We start from the raw sequence: 25072 nt of genomic DNA on the forward strand, positions 1-25072 counted from the left end.
CTAGTAGCAACACCCTGTTAAAGTAGGTATCCTGAGGATACATAGGCGGAATGGTGCCCAAGGTGGAACCGGGGCCTAACCAACTCAAGAAAGGGCACGAAGCCGCCGCACGTAGCCCCTACCATACAGGATTTTAGAAAGAACGCAAAAAGCTTAATGTACAAACTTACCACAGTGTGGATTTTAGAAAGTGCACAGGGATTTCGTGTGCACACTTACCATAACATGGATTTAAAGATACCGTTCTAAGGGGCCCTCAAAGGCAGCCGAGCACGTCTTGGCCTCCTAAAACCTCACGACCACCATCTCAACGGAAGTGCCGAAAAGCTCAGAAGGGGAAACGGGCACATCAAGAAGAAAGCCCTTCTCTTTCGACCCGATAACCACCAGACTCACCCACAGACGTCTCTCCATAACCACCATGGCTGCCATTTTTTGGATCTGCCAATGGCAGTGGCAGCCTGCTCAGTGGCACGGAGAGTAAGATCTGTGGTGCGACGCAACTTGTACTGCAAGCTTAGCCAAAAACTCAGCACATCAGGGAGGCAGAGGAAGGGCCTAGTTCGCCTGATGTTGCCGGTCCAGGTGCTCTGAACTCCGAATTTCAGAAACCGCGGGAGCTAAACACGCTCTGCCCAACCGCTAGATTACCTCGGAAATCAAGCGCGAACGAAACCTGCTGCCGTGAATGCATCGCTATTCCCGCGAGAGGAAAACGCACTCATGCAAACGCTATCTACAAACTCGGGTAAATGGTGGAGAACTCCGAATTCAGAAAAGGAGTAACGTGCTCATAGGCAACCCTCTGATAGAGGGGAACACTGCTAAACACCACCACGAGAACAGCCCACGGAGCAGGGAATTCAACTCCTCAGAAAGGGAGAGAACTCGAATGCTCGTAAGAAAGCACCATGCTCATAAATAATCCTCTACAGTGAGGGGAGCGATGTTTTAAAAGTGTATCAACAGAGACACATTAGTTGAGTGGAGCCCAAGGCGAGTACCGGGGCCTAAGACAACTCAGAGAAAGGGAACAAGGCTGACAGCGTGTAAACCTTACCATACAGGATTTTAGAAAGTGTGCAGAGTGCTTAGCGTGCACACTTACAACAATCACCACATGACTTGATTTGGAGGATTCCAAATATTTAAACATAAGTCCTCTACACCATTGGTCGCCAACCCGTCGATCGCGATCAACTGGTAGATCTTTATCACTGTCCCAGTAGATCCAGCAAATAACAGTAAAATAAGTACAAAAATGCATTACATTTCTGGGGTTATATTAATGCATCACTGAAGGGAACTGTCTTGAGAAAAGTTTCGATGGCAATGGCATTTTCTTCTCCGTATAAAGCGCAGCTCTGCTTTGTTTACAGCGTTAAACAAGGAAACGCTATAGTGCGGGCGGTTCATAAGCAGTGTTGCCAAGTCCGCGGTTTTCCCGCAGAATGCTTATCAGGGAAGCAGCAAGTGGCCCAACTACCTGATGTCACTGCCACGGAGCGATTCCTAGCTAACCCTCACAGAGAAGGGAGCACTTCTTAGCTTGACCAGAAGGCGGCGCTAGATTAAAAGGGGAAACCCAGCAGGGCCCAATAAGAGACAGTCCCCTAGTGCAGCTGGACACTGTCTCATGCTCTCTATCTCGATAGAGAGCGTGGGTCCCGTATAACCAGACCTGATAGAAAAGCTCAGAAGGGGAAACCGGCGCATCAAGAAGAAAGCCCTTCTCTTTCGACCCAATAACCACCAGACTCACCCACAGATGTCTCTCCATAACCACCATGGCTACCATTCTGCCAATGGCAGTGGCGGCCTGCTTAGCGGCACGGAGAGCAAGATCCGTGGTGCGACGCAACTCAGGCACCTCATCAGGGGATAGACCCTGCCTTTATCCAGGTCTTTGAGCAGATCAGCCTGAAAAGCCTGAAGCACCACCATGGTATGCAACGAGACTGCAGCCTGACCTGCTGCCGTGCCTTAAGAGAAGATGTCTCCCGGCACCTATTTATACTATAGTCGCACCGGTAGTGAAGGCATAGGCTGTCACCGGCCACTGTTATTGTCGCGATCGACTGGTAGATCTTTATCACTGTCCCAGTAGATCCCGATAAAAACCGGTGATATTTAGTCCCTGGAATGAAAATTTGACTGGAAGATCCCCGCCGAAAAACGTGTATTTTACCCCCAGAATGGATTTTTACAGGGGAACCCCCTCGAAACGCGATTGGACTAGTTTTATTGCGAAAACCTGGCAACCCTGTTCATAGGCGCCAATGCGCATGGTTAAAAAAGCCGGTTCTGTAATCAGCAGGAAATCATCATCACATGCTTTCAGATGGAGCAGAATTTACTACACAGAGTCGTAGTTCACTGACAAGTTACGCAAAAAAAACTCGTTTTTTTATTGCACGATTATGAAATCCAAGAAATCGTTCGCGAAAGAAGGAATGACAGCTGTTTACATAGCTTCTCGGTGAACTACGGCTCTGTAAAGTAAATGCTGCTCCATCTGAAAGCATGTGAAAATACCACATTTAATAACATATTTTTACGCTAAACTCACTTCATAACGTCAGTCGAGTGTTTGAAATAAATCCTTCTGTGAGATGAAGTGGCTTCTTAAACAGAATAAGGCACGTAACATATTTCATAGTATTCTAAGCAGTGATAAAGACATTGCACTATAAATATACTTTATTTTAATGAAAATTATAATAATAATAACTCGGATAAACCATATATTGTCAAAATCGTGTGTTTATTAGTCACGTTGAATCAATAAAAGCAGTTAAATCGTCTGTTTATCCAGCTACGGCTATAGGCATTTCCTGGGTTTCTTCTGCGAGGCGTATTTGGATTTTCAGAGCGAGAGCGCCCTCTGGCCTTTGGATGGAGATTTACCGCTGATCACAGAACCGTGCTTCACTGAAAGATAGGCTTGACAATCGTAGCTTCTGTCGAATCGCGATTTCGATTCCATTTCGATTTTTTCGTGCAGCCCTAACCATAGATGCTGCATTTTAGAAACACACTCGCATTAGCGTTAACTAGTTTATTTGTAATCTGATGCAAAGGTAATATAATACAAACAATAGTGTTATAAATGTACATACATTTAAAAAAAAATACAAATATGAAAAACTTTTGAGGATTTACGATGCTGATGACCGTTAAAAGCATCATCACAGTCTTGTGAAAAGGGTCCATAGTTTATTCTAAATTGTTGTTTTTTTTAATTTAAAAATCTTGATAACATTATAAGTGGACCTCAGAGAACAGTACAAAATAAAATCAAAGGCAGTTCATGACCCCTTTAAAATTGGGACAGTTTCACTGACATCTTTTAGTGTAGCCTATTGTGATCTCAAATATTATTCTTTACAGAGCAATACATTAAAAGTACCTTTATGCAGGCTACCAAATTTGGAAGTTGCATTATGGCGTCATCAGTAGCCTACTGTACTCTGCTTTAGCCTACATGCTTCTCATAAACATCATCTGATCTTTCAGATGAGCAAACTGGAATAAACAGCTCTGATCACTAGCAATATAGAAATTATTTATAAAATAGCCTTCAAACCCTCTAATACACATTAAATATATCAACAATTCCTTGTAAACTTGTAGACTCTTCACATTTAAAAGTAAACGGCCACAAATGCTACGACTGGTAGTAAATAAGTGATTAAGGGCCAGTATACGCATTGAGATGAGTTGATGGTGATGTGGCCCTGTCTGTCCCTCCCACTGATATGATCTCAGTACGAGAGACGCGCTGCGTCGCGCATGCGCACACGCGTACAGCTCAGTGTTCGCGAAAGGAAAAAAGGCGAGCAGAACAGCATCGGTCTGCCTATGGCCGAACAAGCCACGGCGCTGTGAAATATCATAACAAAGAGAGAGTCTGACTGTAAATAATACAGGTGGGAGCGACCGAGCAGGTAAGATTAGTCACGTTGAATCAATAAAAGCAGTTAAATCGTCTGTTTATCCAGCTACGGCTATAGGCATTTCCTGGGTTTCTTCTGCGAGGCGTATTTGGATTTTCAGAGCGAGAGCGCCCTCTGGCCTTTGGATGGAGATTTACCGCTGATCACAGAACCGTGCTTCACTGAAAGATAGGCTTGACAATCGTAGCTTCTGTCGAATCGCGATTTCGATTCCATTTCGATTTTTTCGTGCAGCCCTAACCATAGATGCTGCATTTTAGAAACACACTCGCATTAGCGTTAACTAGTTTATTTGTAATCTGATGCAAAGGTAATATAATACAAACAATAGTGTTATAAATGTACATACATTTAAAAAAAAATACAAATATGAAAAACTTTTGAGGATTTACGATGCTGATGACCGTTAAAAGCATCATCACAGTCTTGTGAAAAGGGTCCATAGTTTATTCTAAATTGTTGTTTTTTTTAATTTAAAAATCTTGATAACATTATAAGTGGACCTCAGAGAACAGTACAAAATAAAAACAAAGGCAGTTCATGACCCCTTTAAAATTGGGACAATTTCACTGACATCTTTTAGTGTAGCCTATTGTGATCTCAAATATTATTCTTTACAGAGCAATACATTAAAAGTACCTTTATGCAGGCTACCAAATTTGGAAGTTGCATTATGGCGTCATCAGTAGCCTACTGTACTCTGCTTTAGCCTACATGCTTCTCATAAACATCATCTGATCTTTCAGATGAGCAAACTGGAATAAACAGCTCTGATCACTAGCAATATAGAAATTATTTATAAAATAGCCTTCAAACCCTCTAATACACATTAAATATATCAACAATTCCTTGTAAACTTGTAGACTCTTCACATTTAAAAGTAAACGGCCACAAATGCTACGACTGGTAGTAAATAAGTGATTAAGGGCCAGTATACGCATTGAGATGAGTTGATGGTGATGTGGCCCTGTCTGTCCCTCCCACTGATATGATCTCAGTACGAGAGACGCGCTGCGTCGCGCATGCGCACACGCGTACAGCTCAGTGTTCGCGAAAGGAAAAAAGGCGAGCAGAACAGCATCGGTCTGCCTATGGCCGAACAAGCCACGGCGCTGTGAAATATCATAACAAAGAGAGAGTCTGACTGTAAATAATACAGGTGGGAGCGACCGAGCAGGTAAGATATCACGTCAGAACCTTTTTTAAGTAAATTTAAAATCTCAGCTCGTGAGGAAAGGTGTTTTTGTTGCATAGCAGCTGGTTGTAAGGACTGGTTGCACGAACAAAGCGGTCCTGACAGCAGAAGAGATAACGTTACAGTTGATTCCCTTTAACAGTCGTTAAAAGCCTGTGTACTATTATTTAAAGGACCTGTAGACAAGCTTAACCGCCTTTAATAAAACCAAACGGGGATCATTATACGAACCCAAGCCTCTGGTGAAATACACGCGTTTTGTTGTCATCGCAAAGTCAGTAATGTGGTGAAATCTATCTACCCTTTCCTTCTTTCTGTCTTATCAGGGGAAGCGCCGCATGGCTCTTCATATGAACGCTGTGGCTTGAAATGAGAACAGTATGTTTACATGAGGGCTCTTGAGACAGAGCGCTGACCGTTGAAAGATTCGCAGAGTCGGGTTGCGTTGATCGGTGAAGACATTGCCGAAGATGCTGAAGAGATTGGCCGCGCCGGCGTCATGCAGCAGCTGCCTTCTTGCCTTCCTCCTCGCCTTCGTCTCGCCCAGGTGTACGCTGTCTATCGGTGCCGACAAAACTATGGTGAACAAGGAGGATTATTATAGCGCCACGGTCAACGCCACCGTTCTGGACCATAAAGGCAATCGTCAACAGATGGTGACGAAGAATGACGGGCGCTACGGGCAGAATTCCCCCAAAACAGAGGCGAAGGGGATCGTGATCGCACCTGCTGCTGTTAATGGGGGTGAGTGTGTATATATATATATATATATTGATATTTTAAACAGGTGTGCAAAAAAATTTGCTTTACAGCTCTTCACTTATCAGAGCATCATCACAGTCTTGTGAAAAGGGTCCATAGTTTATTCTAAATTGTTGTTTTTTTTAATTTAAAAATCTTGATAACATTATAAGTGGACCTCAGAGAACAGTACAAAATAAAAACAAAGGCAGTTCATGACCCCTTTAAAATACTTTAAAAATGCACATTTAAATAATTTCAATTGAATGTAAATCTTAAATCTAAAAATGTAAATCATAAATTTGTGTCTAAGATTTACATTTACTATTTAATCACATATTTCTAATATTTTAAAACATCTTATTTTGGAATTAACATGTAATAGTTAAGATTTATGTTTAATATTTATATCATGTGTATTTAATTTGAAAATACCTATATATATTTTTTTTTTCCCATTTAAGATTTGTATTTAAAATGTACACTTAGATTTCATGTTAAAATTTCTATAGAAGATTTACATTTAGGTTTAAAATTCTCCCTATATGGTATTTGTTGTGCTATATATTTATATCCAATCAAAATGTAATTTAATTAATAAATCGTTCGACCGCACCTGTGATTGATAGATAGAGAGATAGATAGATAGATAGATAAGATAGATATATATATATATACATATACACACACTCAAATGATTTATTAAATTAAATTCTGTTGGTAATAGGCACTTACCTAAAGCCAAAAGAAGTTTCGTGGCTTTCAACCTTTTTGATCTGAATGGTGTGTGGAAAACTACTTTTTATATATATATATATATTGATATTTTAAACAGGTGTGCAAAAAAATTTGCTTTACAGCTCTTCACTTATCAGAGTTAATAGTAACTCATATAATAATCCTGTTGAGGGAAAGGGCATCTTGAAGCAGTGTTGAGATGATTTGCAGGTCCTCTCTGGTCTCCTAGTCTAGGTGAACTGGGCTGCGTTTCCCAAAAGCATCGTGAGCTTAAGTACATAGACCCATTGAAACAAATGGAGCTACGATCAACTTAAACTTGCCATGCTTTTGGGAAATGCAGCCCTGGTCTTCAGCTGGTTTAGCAATGTGGCCAAATGAACTTAAAACCACACTGGCTGGAAAATGCCCAAAACCCTTGTGAAACCAGACTGGTTAGGCTAAGAGACCAGATAAACCGTCTTAGGCATGGAATATGTTCATAGATCAACTTGGGCCAGTAAATTACCAGCTAATGACCAGGTTGAGCCAGCTAATGACTAACCAGCTAGAAACCTTACATAGGACTTTGTCCGTAATTTTATGGATGTTGATACTGTATTTTTGTCAATATGGTGAACCTAATACATTTTATGGTTTGTTTTTATTGTCACATTTGCAAATATGTTCAAATCCATCTTGCTTTATGAAAGAGAACAGTTTTGAAAGTCATTTTAGTAAAGTGTGGGCTTGCAGATCAGAAACTTCCTGTGATATTTGACATCTTCACATGACTGCCGTGCCATTTCCTCTGTTGTGCACAAACAGAGGAGAAAACTGATGTTGAATATTTCCTACATGAGAAAGCTTCTGAAAAAGTCTGCTGGTCGTTCAGTGGAGTTTCTTCATTTTTCTTACCCTGGATACTGACAGTTGCTTTCTGTGTATGAGACCTTGTGGATAGTCAGGTGCCCTGCTTTGGCTGATTCTCTTGTAATGATTCAGTAAACAAAACTGTACACCCTTCGTACTATTTACTTACATAACCTCCCCTGATGAGGCCCTGCACCACTGTGTGCTCTGTTCTGAAAAGTCAGTGACGTAGGGGATAAGGGACACAAGTGTGGCTTGCTTTGTTTGCAATGCCATCCCTTGCCCTCGTCTGCACTAAATTAGCAGCTCTTGTGTCTCAGAGCATGTGTAAGGTGGCCCGCTTGATGCCAGCCAATGTTGCGCAATTGCTTAGCAAACTCGTGTTTAATAATCCCAGTACCGTCCATGCTCTTTAAGGCCATGGCTGCTGTCTGTGGCTGTCTTTATCAATCTCTCTTTTTTTAGCTGACACATTTAGGCAAATTCATCTCCATTAGCTGCAATTGTTATTCAAAATTTTGCTGAATCATTTACGTTTTCCTAGATCCTCTTGTATGTATTGAATGGCTTGAGGGAAGTGCAGTATCTATAATCATTCTTAGGTTGGCTGGTGTCATCTTCCAGTGTTCGGATGTATATTTCTCTCTCCCTCACTATCCCAGTTGTTCTTTTATAATCTGCTTGTTCAGGTTACAAGATGCTCAGAAATCACCAGAAATCCTTGAGACTTGAGATTCTCTGAAAATCAACTATTAATCAATATGTATAGCACCATTAGAATGCTTCTTGAGGTGCTGGGCACTTTGACTTGGTTTAGTGCCATTGTGGTAAGACTAAGGAAGATGGATTTGTCAATATCAACCATTGCAATCCATACTGCTGATCGCAGATTTTGAGTTCTGTTTTTAAGGCTTGTTTTTGATGAGTTCAGCAGGGCAGTTTTCTGTCGCGTGTTCATTCCTCATTGTACCAATTTTAGCTTACATGCTGTTCTGGTTAACTTAGTGTGTTGAATTGACCTGAAGCAGTTGTCTGACCTACTGGTCATTATGCCAGTGAACCCAGTGGAGGTCATTAATCCCGATCCAGTCAGGAGCTGGAACAGGGACACCGGGCTCTATATTTAATGCGAAATATGTTCTCAAGGACATTAGCACATCCATTCCCCCGTTTGAAATGAGCAAAGATACTACCCCCAAAAAGACAATAGCTAAAGAAGACATTCATTTAAAGTGTGCGTGCACAGTAAATCTAAAGCTAGACTTCCACAAGTTATTCTGCTTCTTTTATTGCCATCTCAATTGGATCTGAGGCAAAGTAATGATTCTTAGCAGAAGATTGTGTAAAAAGAGACCAGAGTCCTGACATAAAGCAGTAACACCCACTTCCTCTGTTACTCTAATCACTTTCAGGTCAGGATTCTCTCTCTCTCTCTCTCTCTCTCTCTCTCTCTCTCTCTCTCTCTCTCTCTCTCTCTCTCAGGATGGCTGTATTTGTGATTTCACTATAGCATAATAATTCCTGAGTGGTTCAGTACTACTGATCAGCTGACCAAGAGTTTTCTCCCAAAGGAAGGAATGTTTGGCATGTTATTGCTCTCAGCTGCATACATTTAAAGAGGAAGATGCGTGGGTTTGGGCTTGTCTTGTTTTTGTCACATAGTCTTTTGGAGTGTTAAATAACACTTATTAATATTTGTGATTTCACTATAGCATAATAATTCCTGAGTGGTTCAGGAAAACATTAAAACTAATTAACAAATGGCAATGATTCAGTCTATGTCCAGAGGACATAGATATAACTCATATGCACAATAAGGAAGAAAAGTTGTTTGATGGTGGTTTTAAGTTTGACTGAAATAATGATAGTAATAGTAATAGCCTATGTGCTGTTTTTGAGAAAGTTCTTATTCTTCTTATTTGTTCTTATTTACTGTTGTTAACGCATACACCCTTTGTGGTTTCCGTCATTTTTACATTTATTTGCACTTTTTTTCTGTCACTACTCACTAACTGGTCATAGTATCGACAGAATTACAGTATTTATTCTTGAATCTGGGCATATCGCAATTTACATTTAAAGAGGAAGATGCGTGGGTTTGGGCTTGTCTTGTTTTTGTCACATAGTCTTTTGGAGTGTTAAATAACACTGATTAAACTGATCATGATTCTCCACAGTGGGCACTGCGGTAATACTAATTACATGGATACGTGTCAAAAAATAGTTTAAAATGACCTCTGTTTGATACAGAAAAATGCCATATTTTATATGAAATGGAAAAACTCAATTGAAATCAGAATGAAATCAAAATGGACAATTATTGTATTTTATGGAATATTTATTATAAATGATTTATCTGTGCACATCAATATTTTTTTAAATACATGTGCCCTTGTAACCTTTAATTTAAAAAAACATTAAAACGAATTAACAAATGGCAATGATTCAGTCTATGTCCAGAGGACATAGATATAACTCATATGCACCATAAGGAAGAAAAGTTGTTTGATGGTGGTTTTAAGTTTGACTGAAATAATGATAGTAATAGTAATAGCCTATGTGCTGTTTTTGAGAAAGTTCTTATTCTTCTTATTTGTTCTTATTTACTGTTGTTAACGCATACACCCTTTGTGGTTTCCGTCATTTTTACATTTATTTGCACTTTTTTTCTGTCACTACTCACTAACTGGTCATAGTATCGACAGAATTACAGTATTTATTCTTGAATCTGGGCATATCGCAATTCATACGTGTTTAACATTTATATTTCTAAATGCAAACAGCCGTAAACGCATTCATCCTGCAATATGCGCATGCTGCACTTAAAAATACTATCCCTGAATTTAGTACATTCAGCATTTGGCAGATCACAGGTTTAAGACAAATATCGGCTGATATCGATCAGTCCATCCTTATTTACTTTCATTTCACTTATAAGCCATACAAGAACAGGTTTTTGAAACCTTGATAACTGTCAATCACCAATAACGTTTGAGCTCCAGCACTAAACAAAATATAAGATTGCGCCGTATTTGTCTTCGAAAAACTACTAAGTCACTATAAGCCTCAGTGAGCCTGTCTTATACAGAAAAAACAAGCAGCTCACTGCTTCCTGTTTGACTGCTTCAAGATTATATTTCCTCAGGAGACCGACCTCAATGTATTCGACTGACCTCTGTTTATCTCTTCTCCTGCCCCTCAGATAGCTTACCAGTGGCTCATCAGTCTAAACAAGGTGGTGAGCACAAAAAGATTCTTTTGCTCTTAGTTCACCCCATTGAAAGAGAGAAAAGGAGAAACAGACAGAAGGAGTGCAGGTCCTGTGACTCACCATTTTCTTTTTCACTCAAATCTCTCAGTTTCCTCACCAGCTGCTCCTATCATTAGGGGTCTGGCAACATAACAAACCACACTTAGCTAATGGGTAGTGAGACAGAAAATCACCTGCCAATATGCAGAGGTAACTTGGTGTTCAGTAAAGCCAGTCCAGCAAAACCCCTAATCAGACATGAAACATCAAGCCAAAGAGATACTGTAGCAGCCCCAAACAAGACTGTGGCTAGTGGGAAGTGATGCATATTTGTGGTGATAAGCATCCTGTAGCATGATTCCCAGTGCATAGCGATTTATGACGCTTGAGTAAGCCCAAATGGCAGTAAATTACCCCGACATAAGGGCTAATTAGATTCGCTCCAGGTCATGCGCACGACAAGTGCACCAATGGGCAAGTGACCCCATGGTCCATCTTTATCAAGTAGGCTAATACTTTTCCTGTAGAGTTTTTGTAGATTAAAAAAGTATTAATTGTGTCATTTAAAAAAGTTAGCTAGAGATCTAAATTTGAACAGACACTATCTGTATGTGTTTCTTTTCTCATATAGGTTATTATTTATTTAATTTTCTGTCTTGTTGAAGAGACTATAATAAGAGAAAGATGGTGGCTCGAGTGGTATTATCCCATAAATATTATACTCACAGATATTGGATATTAAATTGGAGTTTTTTTTCATACAATAATAATGTTTGTTTGAAGCGTTCCATTTCATATTATCAAGACGTTTTAATTTCTTCCTTCCTATCCTTCTTAAAGAAATAGCCTAGTTCACCCAAAAAATGACAATTTACTCCGCCTCAGACCATCCAATGTGTAGACGGGTTTGTTTCTTTGTATTTGGAGAAATTTAGCATTACACCAATGCATCCTCTGCAGTGAGTGGGCCATCAGAATGAGAGTCCAAATAGCTGATAAAAACATCACAATAATCCACAAAACTCATCTTTATTTTGGATGGCAGATTTTTCTATAAATATTTGAACTATTCCTTTAAAGTGCAGGGGGAAAAATGGTAACCTAAAAATGGTAATATCTCAATTAAATTGAAAAATGTTTTTTTATTTAATATCATTGAATCAACTTAAATACGTTAGTTATACCAACGAAACAACGTTTTTATGGGTTAAATCAGTTGAAGTTAGCAACTGCAGGTTGCAGTGTGAGAGGGTTTTTTAAGTCTCATGTGACATGTAAACAGTTAATTGATTTGCTGTTACCCAAATAAGAACAGCAAAATCCATTTGTTGAAAGAAACAGATGAAAGAACGGACAGGAACCATGTGACGTGCCATATGCTTCTAATTGATCCAGGCAGGAAATGTGAGCTGGAGTAATGTTGGGACATCGATTGCAGTGGTGTTGTTGTCATAGGAAGTGAGGTTGGAGAGGGACGGCATGGTTGAGGAAGCAAATTGGCTGCCTGTGTTTTTCTTAATACCCATGATTTCCCTCTGTTTGGATGCATGTGAGGTTGTAATGTATTCTTATTTGAGATGAACACAATGTTAGGAGACGAGCTGCAGAGGATCAAATTAGTGTCATGTCTGAACCTAGTTTGTAGTGATCCGGTAAAGATTTACTGTAAACCAGGTTGATATTCACACAAATGCTTAATGGGTTTTGTGGCTCTTCTGAACATGTCTGAAATAACATTGTAGATTTTTAAAAAATATTATTACATTAAAATGATAGTTTGTTTGCATAGATTAAAGCTTAATAGCCCAGGACTGTTTATGCTCAGGGCTGTTTCGATTCCTATAACCCTACAAGGTGTTTTAAGAGAGTTAAAGGTGTGAATAAAATAATTTATCCAAAAATAAAATGTCTTATTTACCTTTATTTTGTTCCATATCCATATGACTTACAAAAGGAGAATGATGCATCAGTCAGTCAGTTAATTTTTCATACAGTTAATTAAATGGTGAATGAGAGTCTCTTATGTCTGTCATCTCATTTTGTGTGCCAAATATATTTTTGTATTGTAAAAGATAATTGTAATTGTACAATAATAATATAATGTTGACATTTTTTTAAAATTGGGGAAATAATTATTTATTAGTTGATAAATCATTGTAATAATCGATAGATTAATTGATTATTAAAATAATAGTTTGCAGCCTTTTAAATATAATTTCAGAAATATGCTATATTTTTTATTAAAGTGCTAATATTTAGCAGTAGAGTTGGCTTACTATAGTGTAAACTAGGGATGCTCCGATTGATCGACCGGAGATCGGTATTGACCGATTAGGGATATGCCGGTATCAAATTTTCATGTTGCGATTAATTGTTAATGCTTTTATCACGGTATGCCATGATTCATCTACACAGCAGATTCAGTGACGATAGAGCTGATCTGCGCCTCACTGCACGCGTCCACCGGAGCTGATCGCGGCCGCTCTAGTCAGTGCTTGTGTTTATTCGGCTGCAAAAATCATGATCGGAGCATCCCTAGTGTAATGTTTGTATTATAATACAAATTAATTTTATCAAACAAGATAGAATGTTTTAGAGGGAAACAAACCCAACTTATACCACAAAACATTCCAGAATCCGTCAAATTGTCTCTTCCTCGTGGAGGATGTCATTAAGGAGCTGGCTTTTGCTCGTACAAGGAGAGAAAAACTATAAGTTAATTATAATCAACATAGGAACATGAAGAAATATTGTCTAATTCAGTATTTCACTACAATATAATATATTACACTGTCTAATGTTTCTATCTTTCCATCTTTTTCATTCATTTCCATTTTTTCCATATATATATATATATACTGTATATATATATATATATATATATACTGTATATATATATATATATATATATATATATACAGTACATACATACACATACTCTCCCTCTCTCTAGCATGTCTTCTGCTGCAAACTTTACCTCTTAGCACCCAGATAGCCAGATTTAAATACAGTAGATGTGATGTGCCTTGTCATCATCAACAGTTCTCATGTGCACTTCTGTTAGGAAAATTGACCTACATATCAGTCTAACAGGGTTTTCTGTTGTGGAGTTCTGCTGTGGATGAATGACTCGGCATCTGTCTGAAAGCTTTTCCTGGAATTTAATGTGTGCTTTTATGTAATATTGAAGTGATTAAAACTACTCATTGTAGATTAACCTGAAAATTGTTCTTGGTGTGATGCAAATATCACATTCTGTTTCAGATACAGCACAAGAACAGGTTTCAGCTGTTCAGGTTTGCAAAACCAAGTTGTATCTTTCTGACTCCCACAGGGAGAGATGAGAGATACCTCACTGAGATATGTTTTTTTGTGACGTTTGTCTGGTTGTAGTGCAGGTGGTCTGATGGTAGGATTTTGTTGCTTCTGCTGATGGTATCTAGCATTCCTAAGCTTGCACATGCCTGTCATGGTTATGCAGAAAATGTTAGAGCTAGAAAAACAAAGATAAAAACGAAGGCTGTCTTAAAGGCAGCAGATGTGTTCTGCACATACTTTGATTTTATTTTATGTTTGAAACTGTTTTATTTCTAGTTAAGAAGCATCAGTTTAGGATTGTTTTCAGAGTCTTTTGTCTAAAAATTAGTAGTGCAAAGGTGCTTTGAACAGGAATGTACAATATTCAAGTTTTTTCAAATTGTATATATGCTTTGTAATTGTCTGTGACTTGATTTGTCTATTTTTTCCATGTAGATTTTATTTTTCATACATGTAGACTATTTAGTCATTGTATATTCAGACCAAGCTGTTCACATATGCAAAGGCATTAAAATAATTATTTATGATCATGATGCCTAAGTAAAATTGTATTTAATGATATCAGATCATATTTTAATCATATATAAGAATAATTATTTTAATCATTGTTTTAATGTCATCATATTAATTGTATTTAAAATTAGTGATCTTAACCAAAATTAACATAATATTGCATTGTATTTTAATGCATATTTTAATTGTATTTTTCCCCCCTAAAAATGAGTTGTCAGACCTTTTGTTGACGACTCCTGGTATAGATGACACATAACTTGGTATTAAATTTATTCTTAAAGTTAAGGAAGCTCAGATATCAAAATAACAGAGATATCAAATGGCAGCTTTACATTTGTTTTTCAACATGAATTGTTTTGTTTAGTATATAGCTGAGTTGTTGACTTGACTGTATGTAATGTAGCTTTAGAAATATGCACCAATAATAATTAATGCTGATGTGTCCCCACTGCCCGGTGGTGACAAGCAGACTGGGGTCAGATACACGGGATCAATTTGGTTTAAAACTCGTACTGATCAACTCACATGCCCCACATCGTCTGATTAGAATTAATGGAGACGGGTTTCTAGGAAGCACATATCCTCCGGCACTGCACAGCTATTGGACAAGATCCCAATTTGATTTGCAGACAATCTGTTCATCCTAGCTAATGATTGGCAGAAATTACCTAGTGCCAGATTGCTTGACCAGCCTCTGAATCAGTGTCATTGGCTCTGAAAATATGGGTCTTGCTCAGAACGGCTGATAACATTTCCATTAGAATTGTGTTTTGATATTAATGTTCATGTCTTCTAGGGTTGGGCCGATAGACGATGCCATCGTCCATCGCCGTTCGCCGATGGCTGACAGACATCACGATGTTGAGCTGGTTTCGTGATCTGTACCGCTAGCAAGCGGCTAACCATGTCCCTTTAGTGGCTCCGTAGAACGCGTTATTTGTTTTCCGTACCTTTCTGAATACAGACACCAACCCATCCCTGCACTTCACATCCCCTGCACAGCCTGGAACATAACATTTATTTCCATGATCTGCCATTTTCACTATTATCCTCATGCGTGCTCTCATTTTACTTTCACTTTTACTTTCAAGATTCGCGATCACACAGACTCTATACTAAGGAGCGGCAGTACCTACCACACATTTTACAAGATTAGATATTTGTCAGTGGTGCTTAGTATCTGCAAATCATTCGCCATTGTCCTATCAGTCATCTCTCCTTACTCTGTGTATGTGGTAAGTGAACTTTCATGTACTGTAATGTAAGAGTCTACCCTACTAATATGCAGGGCATTGAAACCGCTTTCGAATGCGTGCTCTCATTTTACTTTCACTTTTACTTTCAAGATTCGCGATCACACAGACTCTATACTAAGGAGCGGCAGTACCTACCACACATTTTACAAGATTAGATATTTGTCAGTGGTGCTTAGTATCTGCAAATCATTCGCCATTGTCCTATCAGTCATCTCTCCTTACTCTGTGTATGTGGTAAGTGAACTTTCATGTACTGTAATGTAACAGTTTACCGCTAGCAAGCGGCTAACCATGTCCCTTTAGTGGCTCCGTAGAACGCGTTATTTGTTTTCCGTGCCTTTCTGCATATGGATTCACGCTTCGGGCACACTCCCTAACCCCGCCCCTCGATGTCATTGTCCATCACGATGTTTCACTGTAGACATCGTCCAATGCCAATTTGGTAGACATCGCCCAACCCTAATGTCTTCATAAGTTTATTTTGCAGCTACATGGTTGAATGATGTAGTAATGATGCAGTAAAGGCAAAGCCTCATAACAGGATGCCATTTGGATGACTGCATTAACTTTTGTCTCATAATTCTCCCCATTTTACTAGAGAGCAGAGAGTGGACATGTGAGAACATGCATTTGAATGTTTCTTGTTTTGCATTTGTCCATTTGCAGGCTTTGCATTTAGTTCATTTAAATGTTGATGCAATGAAATTAAAACAGACAGACATTGTTTATTTATCTTTTCTAAGATCAAACAAAACCTGATTTTACCAGCTTTTACTAGGTAATATGATAGCTTCTTGTCAAGCCTGAAGCTTTTGGAACACGCTGAGTCATTAAGTTGAAATAATTTCTTATTCAGTGTTTAAAGGTGCAATAGGTGATTGTCTTCAGAAACATTTTTTGTTATGCTGGTTGAAATAATACTTTAACAAGGACTTCTCACTGCTGTAGATGACATAAGACATGGAATTTAATCCATCTCAATTCTCCAGCAAGACATCTTAAGATTACACTCAAAAAAAAATAATTCATTGGATGAACTCAATTTAATTGAGGGCAGGATTTCCATCCAATAAATATATGTAACCCCAACTGAAAAAAAACGAATGAATGTGATGAAATGTAATTGAGTTGAGTCAACTCAATTTGATCGAATATAGTTTAAATGAAATTGATACATTGATAAAGTTATTTTTTTATGCTTGTTGAACTCAAACTAGGGATGGGCGTATCGATCCTGAAGTATCGATATATCGATACTGACACGAGTATCGAAAGTATCGATACTCAAACAAAAATATCGATACTAAGGTCCATCTCAATTCTCCAGCAAGACATCTTATTAAGATTACACTCAAAAAAAAATAATTCATTGGATGAACTCAATTTAATTGAGGGCAGGATTTCCATCCAATAAATATATGTAGCCCCATCTCATAAAAAACAAATTCATGTGATGAAATGTAATTGAGTTAAGCCAACTCAATTTGATCAAATATAGTTTAAATGAAATTGATGCATTGATGAAGTGATTTTTATGCTTGTTGAAATCAAACTAAAACATTTAACTGGAAAATAAATTATTAGGCAGACATCCTTCTACACTAAAAAAAAAAAAGGATACATAAGATTTACTTAACTTTAGGCATTAGCCAACTTGTTTGGCATAGCCATAAGATGGTTTTGTTACATTCATGGCATGCCCAAAGTAATTGTTTTTTTATTATTAAAACAACTGCTTCACCTTAGCAGGTCCTCAACCCAAGCACATGCGCTACACTTCACCACAATGGTAACCCCCAAAAACACTAACATACCAGAAACAGTTTTAAATACAAACATAAAAGAGCATTAAACATTAACAAGTCTCCCAATTTTATCATCTTAATAAAAAATGCCTAAAATAACATTTTATTTCAACATTTACTCTCCTTATCAAGCCCTGTGCAAAGCATGATGGGAAGGGGAATTCCACTTCCTAGTTACACAAGTAAAATTGTTTATGTACTCTCAACTCAAATAAATTAAGTAAAGTGGTTGTAAAGAATTGTGCTGGATTAACTTAATTTACTTAAGTAAATTGAAGTAAAGCATCAAATGTTATTTTTGGCCTACTTAATTGAAACAAGTTCTTTCAAAATAAAAAATATTGAGTTGAACCAAAACGCAACTGTTTCAAGTCAGTTTAACACAATGCAATTATTTAAATGGGAAACCTAACATAATGGTGTTAAATGAAAATATATATTTTTTAAATAAACTGAACAGTGTTGGAGAATCAATTTTTTAGTGTACTTTTAAAATTGTGTGCACATTCCTGCACTATTGCCCTACCTAGATCATGAATTAGTCTAAAGGATAAGTCACAACTTGTATCAGATTTTATGCAGATGGCTCAGTTTTGAAGCTAAAGGAAAGGAGAAAATTATAAAGATAAAAATGCAAATACTGTATTGGATTTTATTTGGTTCTGGTTCCTGGGCACTATGTTCTGTGGAACTTTGAGCTGTTGTTACCATATGATGACTAGCCAAATTGATGGCATTGCTGCTGATGAATTTCTCACATGGTTCTCTGACAGATGGAGAGTTTTGGCATTTTTCATAAATTGGATACAGTTTAAACACACTCTTTAAAATGGGGATTTGTTCTGTTTCACATCAGAGGTGTTGACTCTTGTTGTATCCAACAATCATGTGCCAATGTCATAATTCTGTCATAATCTAATTGATCTTTTATTCATGTAGAACGATATTTTAATTAACAAAATGTAATACCAAACATTTTGGTGCGTTCTAGTTGTTGTGCACAACCCAACCCAGGCTCATGAAAATACATGCCTCTATATACATTTCTGCAACACCGTAATTACGTACCTGCACATTTCGCAGCAGTTGCAAAGTGAAATTTCCAGAGAGTGGCGCTAAAACACACGTTTAATACGTGACAGTGGCACGTATTTATTACGTTAGTACAGGCAAGTATTGCTGTGTTTTTATTACGCTGCTTGAGGTACGTATTGCGGCTGTTCAGAATTCAAATATCCGAGGAGTGTTGCTAGAGGTTAATGCTCTATGGTGTTGGAAATATCCCCTACACCAAACCCAACCCTAAACCGACCCGATAGTGTTAACAAATGCAAAAGTGATTTGTTGATGCAGCCATGCTTTTTTAACTTCCTTATGCGGATTTGAGCTGTTTTGTTGAACCGTAGTTTCACAGGATTCGTACCGGAGTTCTTCATCGCTCAAACGCAACAAGCTACTGAGCAAACCTACTGAATTAGATATCTCATGCATATGTATGAAGCTGTATATGTTACGACAACGTTCCAAAGTATTAGTTTTCAAATCGCGCAGGATGTTAAAATTGCTTTGAAGTCATACCATAATATTCTGCAAGTAATTGTGTGAAAATTAGGCTTTATTAATCAAAACTTTGTTCCTGTAAATCATACTTTGTGTGAAAAGGAATAAAATTTGTCAGAGTTTTACTGCCTCTAGTGTTCATTTCAACTGGAAATTGCAGTGGTTCGTACACAGGCTATAGGTATATTTTTCTCAGTTTTGCAAAAATGTATATAGAGGCACGTATTTCCAATGAGCCTAGGTTGTCACAAACTTATTAACACATGATCAACTGTCTTAAGTTCAACCTTTCCGCCATGTTCCAGTTATTGCAAGATAAAAGCACAGGTTTCTCGTTTTGGAAATCCCCACTTAGGTGACTCTTATAGTGGGGATTTTTTAATTTGAAGGGGGAGGGAGGCATTTGTTCAGACATATTTATAAAAAATGACAATTATGTCTTCTAAATGATTCCTTACATTATTTATGTTTTTACAATTTATATAATTGTGTTGATTCATATTTATGTTGTTAGGAAAATACAAACAATTTGCAAAATTGTATATGGTGGAATAGGGTAATTTCAATTCACATAACTTACACAGCTCAAGAAAGCTTGATTTCAAACTTTAAATTGAATTTATTGTAGCTTTTCTTATTTTAGTTTAAGTGTAATAAATTGTGAAAAATAACTCAATTTGGTACTTGCTAGCAGTTAAAGAGTTAGCTCTGTGTGAGTGCGGTTTGGGTGTGAGAGCTCAGAAAAGAGCATGCGAGTACCGCATTGAGTTCACTTGAAAAGAGAAAATGTGACTGCGCTGAATCATTCACGTTTGTGAAATTACAGTGTTACGGAACATTTTCACAGTACTATTTTGATATGATAATCTGTGTGAGCTAATTTACTCATTCAACCTACATGCTTTAGAAATGTTTGTGGGAATTTCCTGCATTATAAGCTGGGAATCTACAGGAATTGGTAAAATTATGCACAACACCCACGCCGAAATTCAAGCCCTGAAGTATTTTCATTATTTTATGGGACCACAAGTAACGTCTCGCTTACGTGTGTAACCCTCGTTCCCTGGTGACCGATGAATTGGGATCTCGCTTAGAGAGACCAATCCACTTCGAGTGTAAACTAAACGAGCCAATGCACATTGTTTGTGGGAATTTCCTGCATTATAAGCTGGGAATCTACAGGAATTGGTAAAATTATGCACAACACCCACGCCGAAATTCAAGCCCTGAAGTATTTTCATTATTTTATGGGACCACAAGTAACGTCTCGGTTACGTGTGTAACCCTCGTTCCCTGATGACCGATGAATTGGGATCTCGCTTAGAGAGACCAATCCACTTCGAATGTAAACTAAACGAGCTAATGCACATTGGCATGCGATGATTGCATCCAGCTGCCGCTGATCACAGAGTGAGCATAAAAAGGCAGTAGGTGCAACGCATACCAGGTTTTCGCTGAGGAGCCGAGCCAGTAACACGGCCGCTCAGCAGTATAACATTGGGAAAACGTACCCGTTCCACTTGGAACAGGAACGTTGCGGATGCCCCATCCTTCCCGAAGGAGGTTTCGGAAGCACTTACACATATGACATCCGTTTAGGTGCATACGGAAGATTAGAGGTGATTGTAACCCTCATGGAAATGGCAGAAGTCTGCAAAACTTCCGGATCATGACCACCCTCGTGCAGGTACCTCAGTGCCTTGGCCTGATGAACCTGCAGTAACGCCGTAGCGTGTAAGGCGGGGGCAGCTTCTCCACAGGCCGTATAAGCATCGCCGGACAGGCCAGACGAGTACCTACAGACCCAGGAGGGGAGGCACAGTTTGTGCAGCCTGAAGTGCGCAACCCACTCTACACAGGAACGACCACCGGTGAAGTGCCGTCCGCCAACACAAAAAACTCCAGAGAGCACGCTAGAATCGTCACACACGAAGCAGTTTGGTAGGAGCAGAACGATGTTGTCGCTCGGCTCCGAAGCGAAAAGCTGGTATGCGTTGCACCGACTGCCTTTTTATGCTCATGCTGTGATCAGCAGCAGCTGGATGCAATCATCGCATGCCAATGTGCATTGGCTCGTTTAGTTTACACTCGAAGTGGATTGGTCTCTCTAAGCGAGATCCCAATTCGTCGGTCACCGACGTGACTCGGAGTGACCGACTGAAAGGGAACTGTATGGCTTAATTTAGGTTTATTTTATGAATTGTAGCCTATACATTACATTTTTTTTATATTTTGATGTTTATTTAATGTTTGGAAAATGACAATTGTACAGATCAGGGTTGTAAATTAGATTTAAACATGTCCAACAGTTTGTTTTCAGAACTTGTTTGCAAACTGCAAAAATTACAAACTCTATATAAAATGAATATAACAATAATGCTAATTTTCTTTGACCTCCTGAGCATGATGATCAACATTTTCTAAAGGTTAAAGCTCTCTTTTTCACTGACCAATCTTGTTTCATTGACATGGAAAGTGCCTTTTTATTCCACAAGAAGTGAAATGGACTCATCCTATCATACTAAGGACACACACATTCACAGTTTGAATATTTCCATGTCAAAGTTGAAGCGCAGAACTGAACCATCCCGATTGTTTCACGTGTTCTTGCTTTATCACTAAGTTTTTGGGATGTCATTGAGTTGCTCGTTATATAACCTTACGCAATTTAGAGAAAGATCAAATAGAAGACCAGATTTCACCAGCTTTCCTTACGAACCCAAATATGCCCTCTCAGCACTGATAACACTGCAAAGTCAGAGATGCACTATGCAACACCAACCTCGACCTTAAAGGGCTTTCAGTACTAACTGCAATTACAGCACGTTAATTATTTAAACATTTTCATTTAATAAACACGCGTTGATGAACACAGGCATGAAATCAGTATATTTATTGCCAAAATTAGATTCTATATTTATCTCTTTATTTCGTTGCTAAGGTTCTTTTGTGGAAATATATCAAAAAATATAGATGGACTTTTCTCTCAGTCCATCTATGATGCACCATAAGGCTGTTTTTATGCTTTAATATCAGGTGATTTTTGTATTCATATTACGACTGTATCTCAGCTCTGCTCATCGGCTGCTGCAGGTTAGCTGCATGAATCATTCATGCTGATACTAATATTATGGTGCTCATAGGGCCTACAATATTAGCTTGTGGACCAACATTATTAGCTTCTGGACTCGTCTGTTGCTCCTCCACCCCAGTAAACACACACACACACCTAAACACCATCATTATCTCAGTGTTGATGCTGCAAACTGATGAATATTTGATTCTGCTTCATCTTCTGTGTCTGTGTGAGTGTGCCCAGATATGTGAAAGTGCATGCATTTGTGTGTGTGTGTATGTATGTGTGAACCTAATGGTAAAGAGATTTCTTTCTGCATTTTTGCGTTTAGTGCACAAGTCTTACTAGAATGCCTTGAGGGAAGGATGGTGGGCTTTGCTGGGGAGGTGGGCTGGGTGCTGAAACAAGCAAAAGCCTTCGTATTACCTTTTAAAGACAATCAATTATCGTGACCTGCTCTTCCTCCCTGTGGGGGGTTCCACCTCTCCTCGAGAGCGGGCCAGGCGGCTTCGACATATGAGTCAGTGTTTGGAAGTGACAGGGCATTAGTAGTAGCCCACCAACTCATCAGAGCGCCTCTACAATCTCCAGTGTCAATGGAGCAGTCACATAAGAAATAGGGAGGCAAGCAGCCCCCACATACTCTATTACGTCGCTAATGAGTTTACTGGTGATATGCTTTCAGTCCACAAATGTCATGCTGGTGAATGTGAGTTTCATCAGAAATGCAAGTCAACAGAACACAGTGAGGCTGCGTTCAAGCACAACCTACTGATAATTCAAGTCCTCCAGTTGGATTTGTAGTGGATTCGTAGTTGATCTCTTTTGGATTGTGAATTAATAAGATTGTTTATTAATTATTACTGCAGTCTTCAGCATCACATGATGCTTCAGAAATCAATCTAATATGCTGATTTGATGCTCAAGAAACATTTCTTATTATCAATGCTGAATAAAGCTCCGCAATATTTTTGTGGAATCAGTGACACTTTTATAAAGAATTTTTCTATGGATAGAAAGTTGCATAGAAAGGATAGAAAGAGCAACATTTATGAGAAATACAAATCTTTTTTGTCATTATAAATGTCTTTGATGTCTCTTTTGATCAATTTAATGTTTTTGCAGATTAAAAGTTTTTTTTTTAATCCTACTAACTTGCACTTTACTTTATATTGTGGTATACAGTAATAAATAGAGTTTGTGTGTTTATGCATAAGGATGTACTGTACAGCAGGTCTTGGGATGACATCCAAATTTCAATAGTCAACACCATTAGAATTTCATCATTATTAATACCAGTTTTTGATGTGAAATATGAATGTACAATAAAGTGTAAAATACAGTAACTTTAATATATTTTTATATTGCTGCAAAAAGTTTAGAAAATGGCAACTCAAAACAGGATGAGCAAATGATCATAACTTGTATTGGAGCATGTGTAATGTACAAAATGTAAATGAAGACTAGAATTGAGGCCTTGTTTCTTTTTTTTCCTTTTTAGCAGTGGATTTGCAAGGCTGCAGTCCACACACCCGGTTCATAGTCCCTCCGAAAACCACACACTGGGTGGCCATTATGCAGAGAGGGAAGTGCACCTTCAAGGAGAAGATCCTTAATGCAGCTGCTTTCAATGCCTCGGCTGTCATTATCTACAATAACAGCACCAAAGAGGACACAGTCACGATGGCTCATGAAGGTGAGCGCCATAATCAATGTATTCTCATCATGACTAATGCAACTCTCTCCTTCTAATCTGTGCCATGTACGTAGTGTCATGCAGACTTTTCTAACTTCTGTAGTCAGTTCCTTTAGATAGGACTCCAAGCTTGTAACTGTTAGTAATTTTAACACTACATGTTAACATGCAGGAGTTTTGTTCAGAGTGTATGTACATGTAAATGGATATTTTTATTTGACTGAAGGAATCAATTGTGTTGGTTGAAAATATAGGAAGTGGTAGCTGATATTTTATGATGGAGCAGATACACCTGACCAGTTACTTTAAGGTCTTTGTAGTGCTTGCAGCAGATTTTAATGCAGTGAGGTACATTATCTGGAAAAATCATTGTCCAAGAACTAAATGGGAGAGTGTGTACCGTGTGTGTGTGTTTGTGTGTGTGTCAGTGCAATAGAGAAACAGTTTTATTTTGCAGCTCCAAAATGTGTAAAACGTTTGTGTGTGTGTGTGTGTGTGTGTGTGTGTGCGTCTGTCACTTAAAAGAGTTTTGTGCAGTGGACAGCAGACAGTTTGAGGGAAAATGTTGCTGTGATCAGCAAAAATTTATTTTTATTATTATTTATTAATTTATTTTTTAAAGCATTTTGGTAAAAGCAACAGCTGACACAGTAATTTTAATGGCCATTACATTCCATTAATGTTTACTAAACAGACCACACAGATGGTAACCGGACATGAGATAACCGCACCACAATACATCAAGCTACATATAATACATTATGGATTGTTTATTATGAATTATGCAAGTGTATATAATACTTGCATGTAACATTAATCATGCTTTTGAAATGTAGTCCTGTCAGATAGTAGATCAAATTGTAAGACGCAGTTTATTTAATATTATTTTGAGTATTGCCGTATCTAACAGCGATGTCATTAGTTGAACTATTTTAAAGAAAATGACACCTGTTCAGAATATATGATTATTCTTAATTTTACAACTAAATTGTCATTCTGTCTGAGGTAGACTTACTCAGTTTTTTTTTTAAACTGTTGATCTGTGTATACAGTGGGTACGGAAAGTATTCAGACCCCCTTAAATTTTTCACTCTTTGTTATATTGCAGCCATTTGC

At 38.2% G+C, this 25072-nt stretch overlaps 1 protein-coding gene across 1 annotated transcript in view; it reads left to right on the forward strand.

Moving 5' to 3' along the window:
• The first annotated feature begins 4978 nt into the window (after window positions 1-4978).
• LOC107669054 (E3 ubiquitin-protein ligase RNF130-like) overlaps window positions 4979-25072 on the forward strand; it is a 47204-nt gene continuing 27110 nt past the window's right edge. The window contains exons 1-3 of the mRNA XM_016461152.1: window positions 4979-5133; window positions 5478-5895; window positions 23762-23956. Of these exons, the coding sequence (XP_016316638.1) occupies window positions 5622-5895; window positions 23762-23956 (469 nt within the window). The 5' untranslated portion in view covers window positions 4979-5133; window positions 5478-5621. The remainder of the gene's footprint in view (window positions 5134-5477; window positions 5896-23761; window positions 23957-25072) is intronic.

This window comes from Sinocyclocheilus anshuiensis, unplaced genomic scaffold (genome assembly GCF_001515605.1).
Source record: "Sinocyclocheilus anshuiensis isolate Anshui unplaced genomic scaffold, SAMN03320099.WGS_v1.1 scaffold124, whole genome shotgun sequence".
Classification (NCBI taxonomy): Eukaryota; Metazoa; Chordata; class Actinopteri; order Cypriniformes; family Cyprinidae; genus Sinocyclocheilus; species Sinocyclocheilus anshuiensis.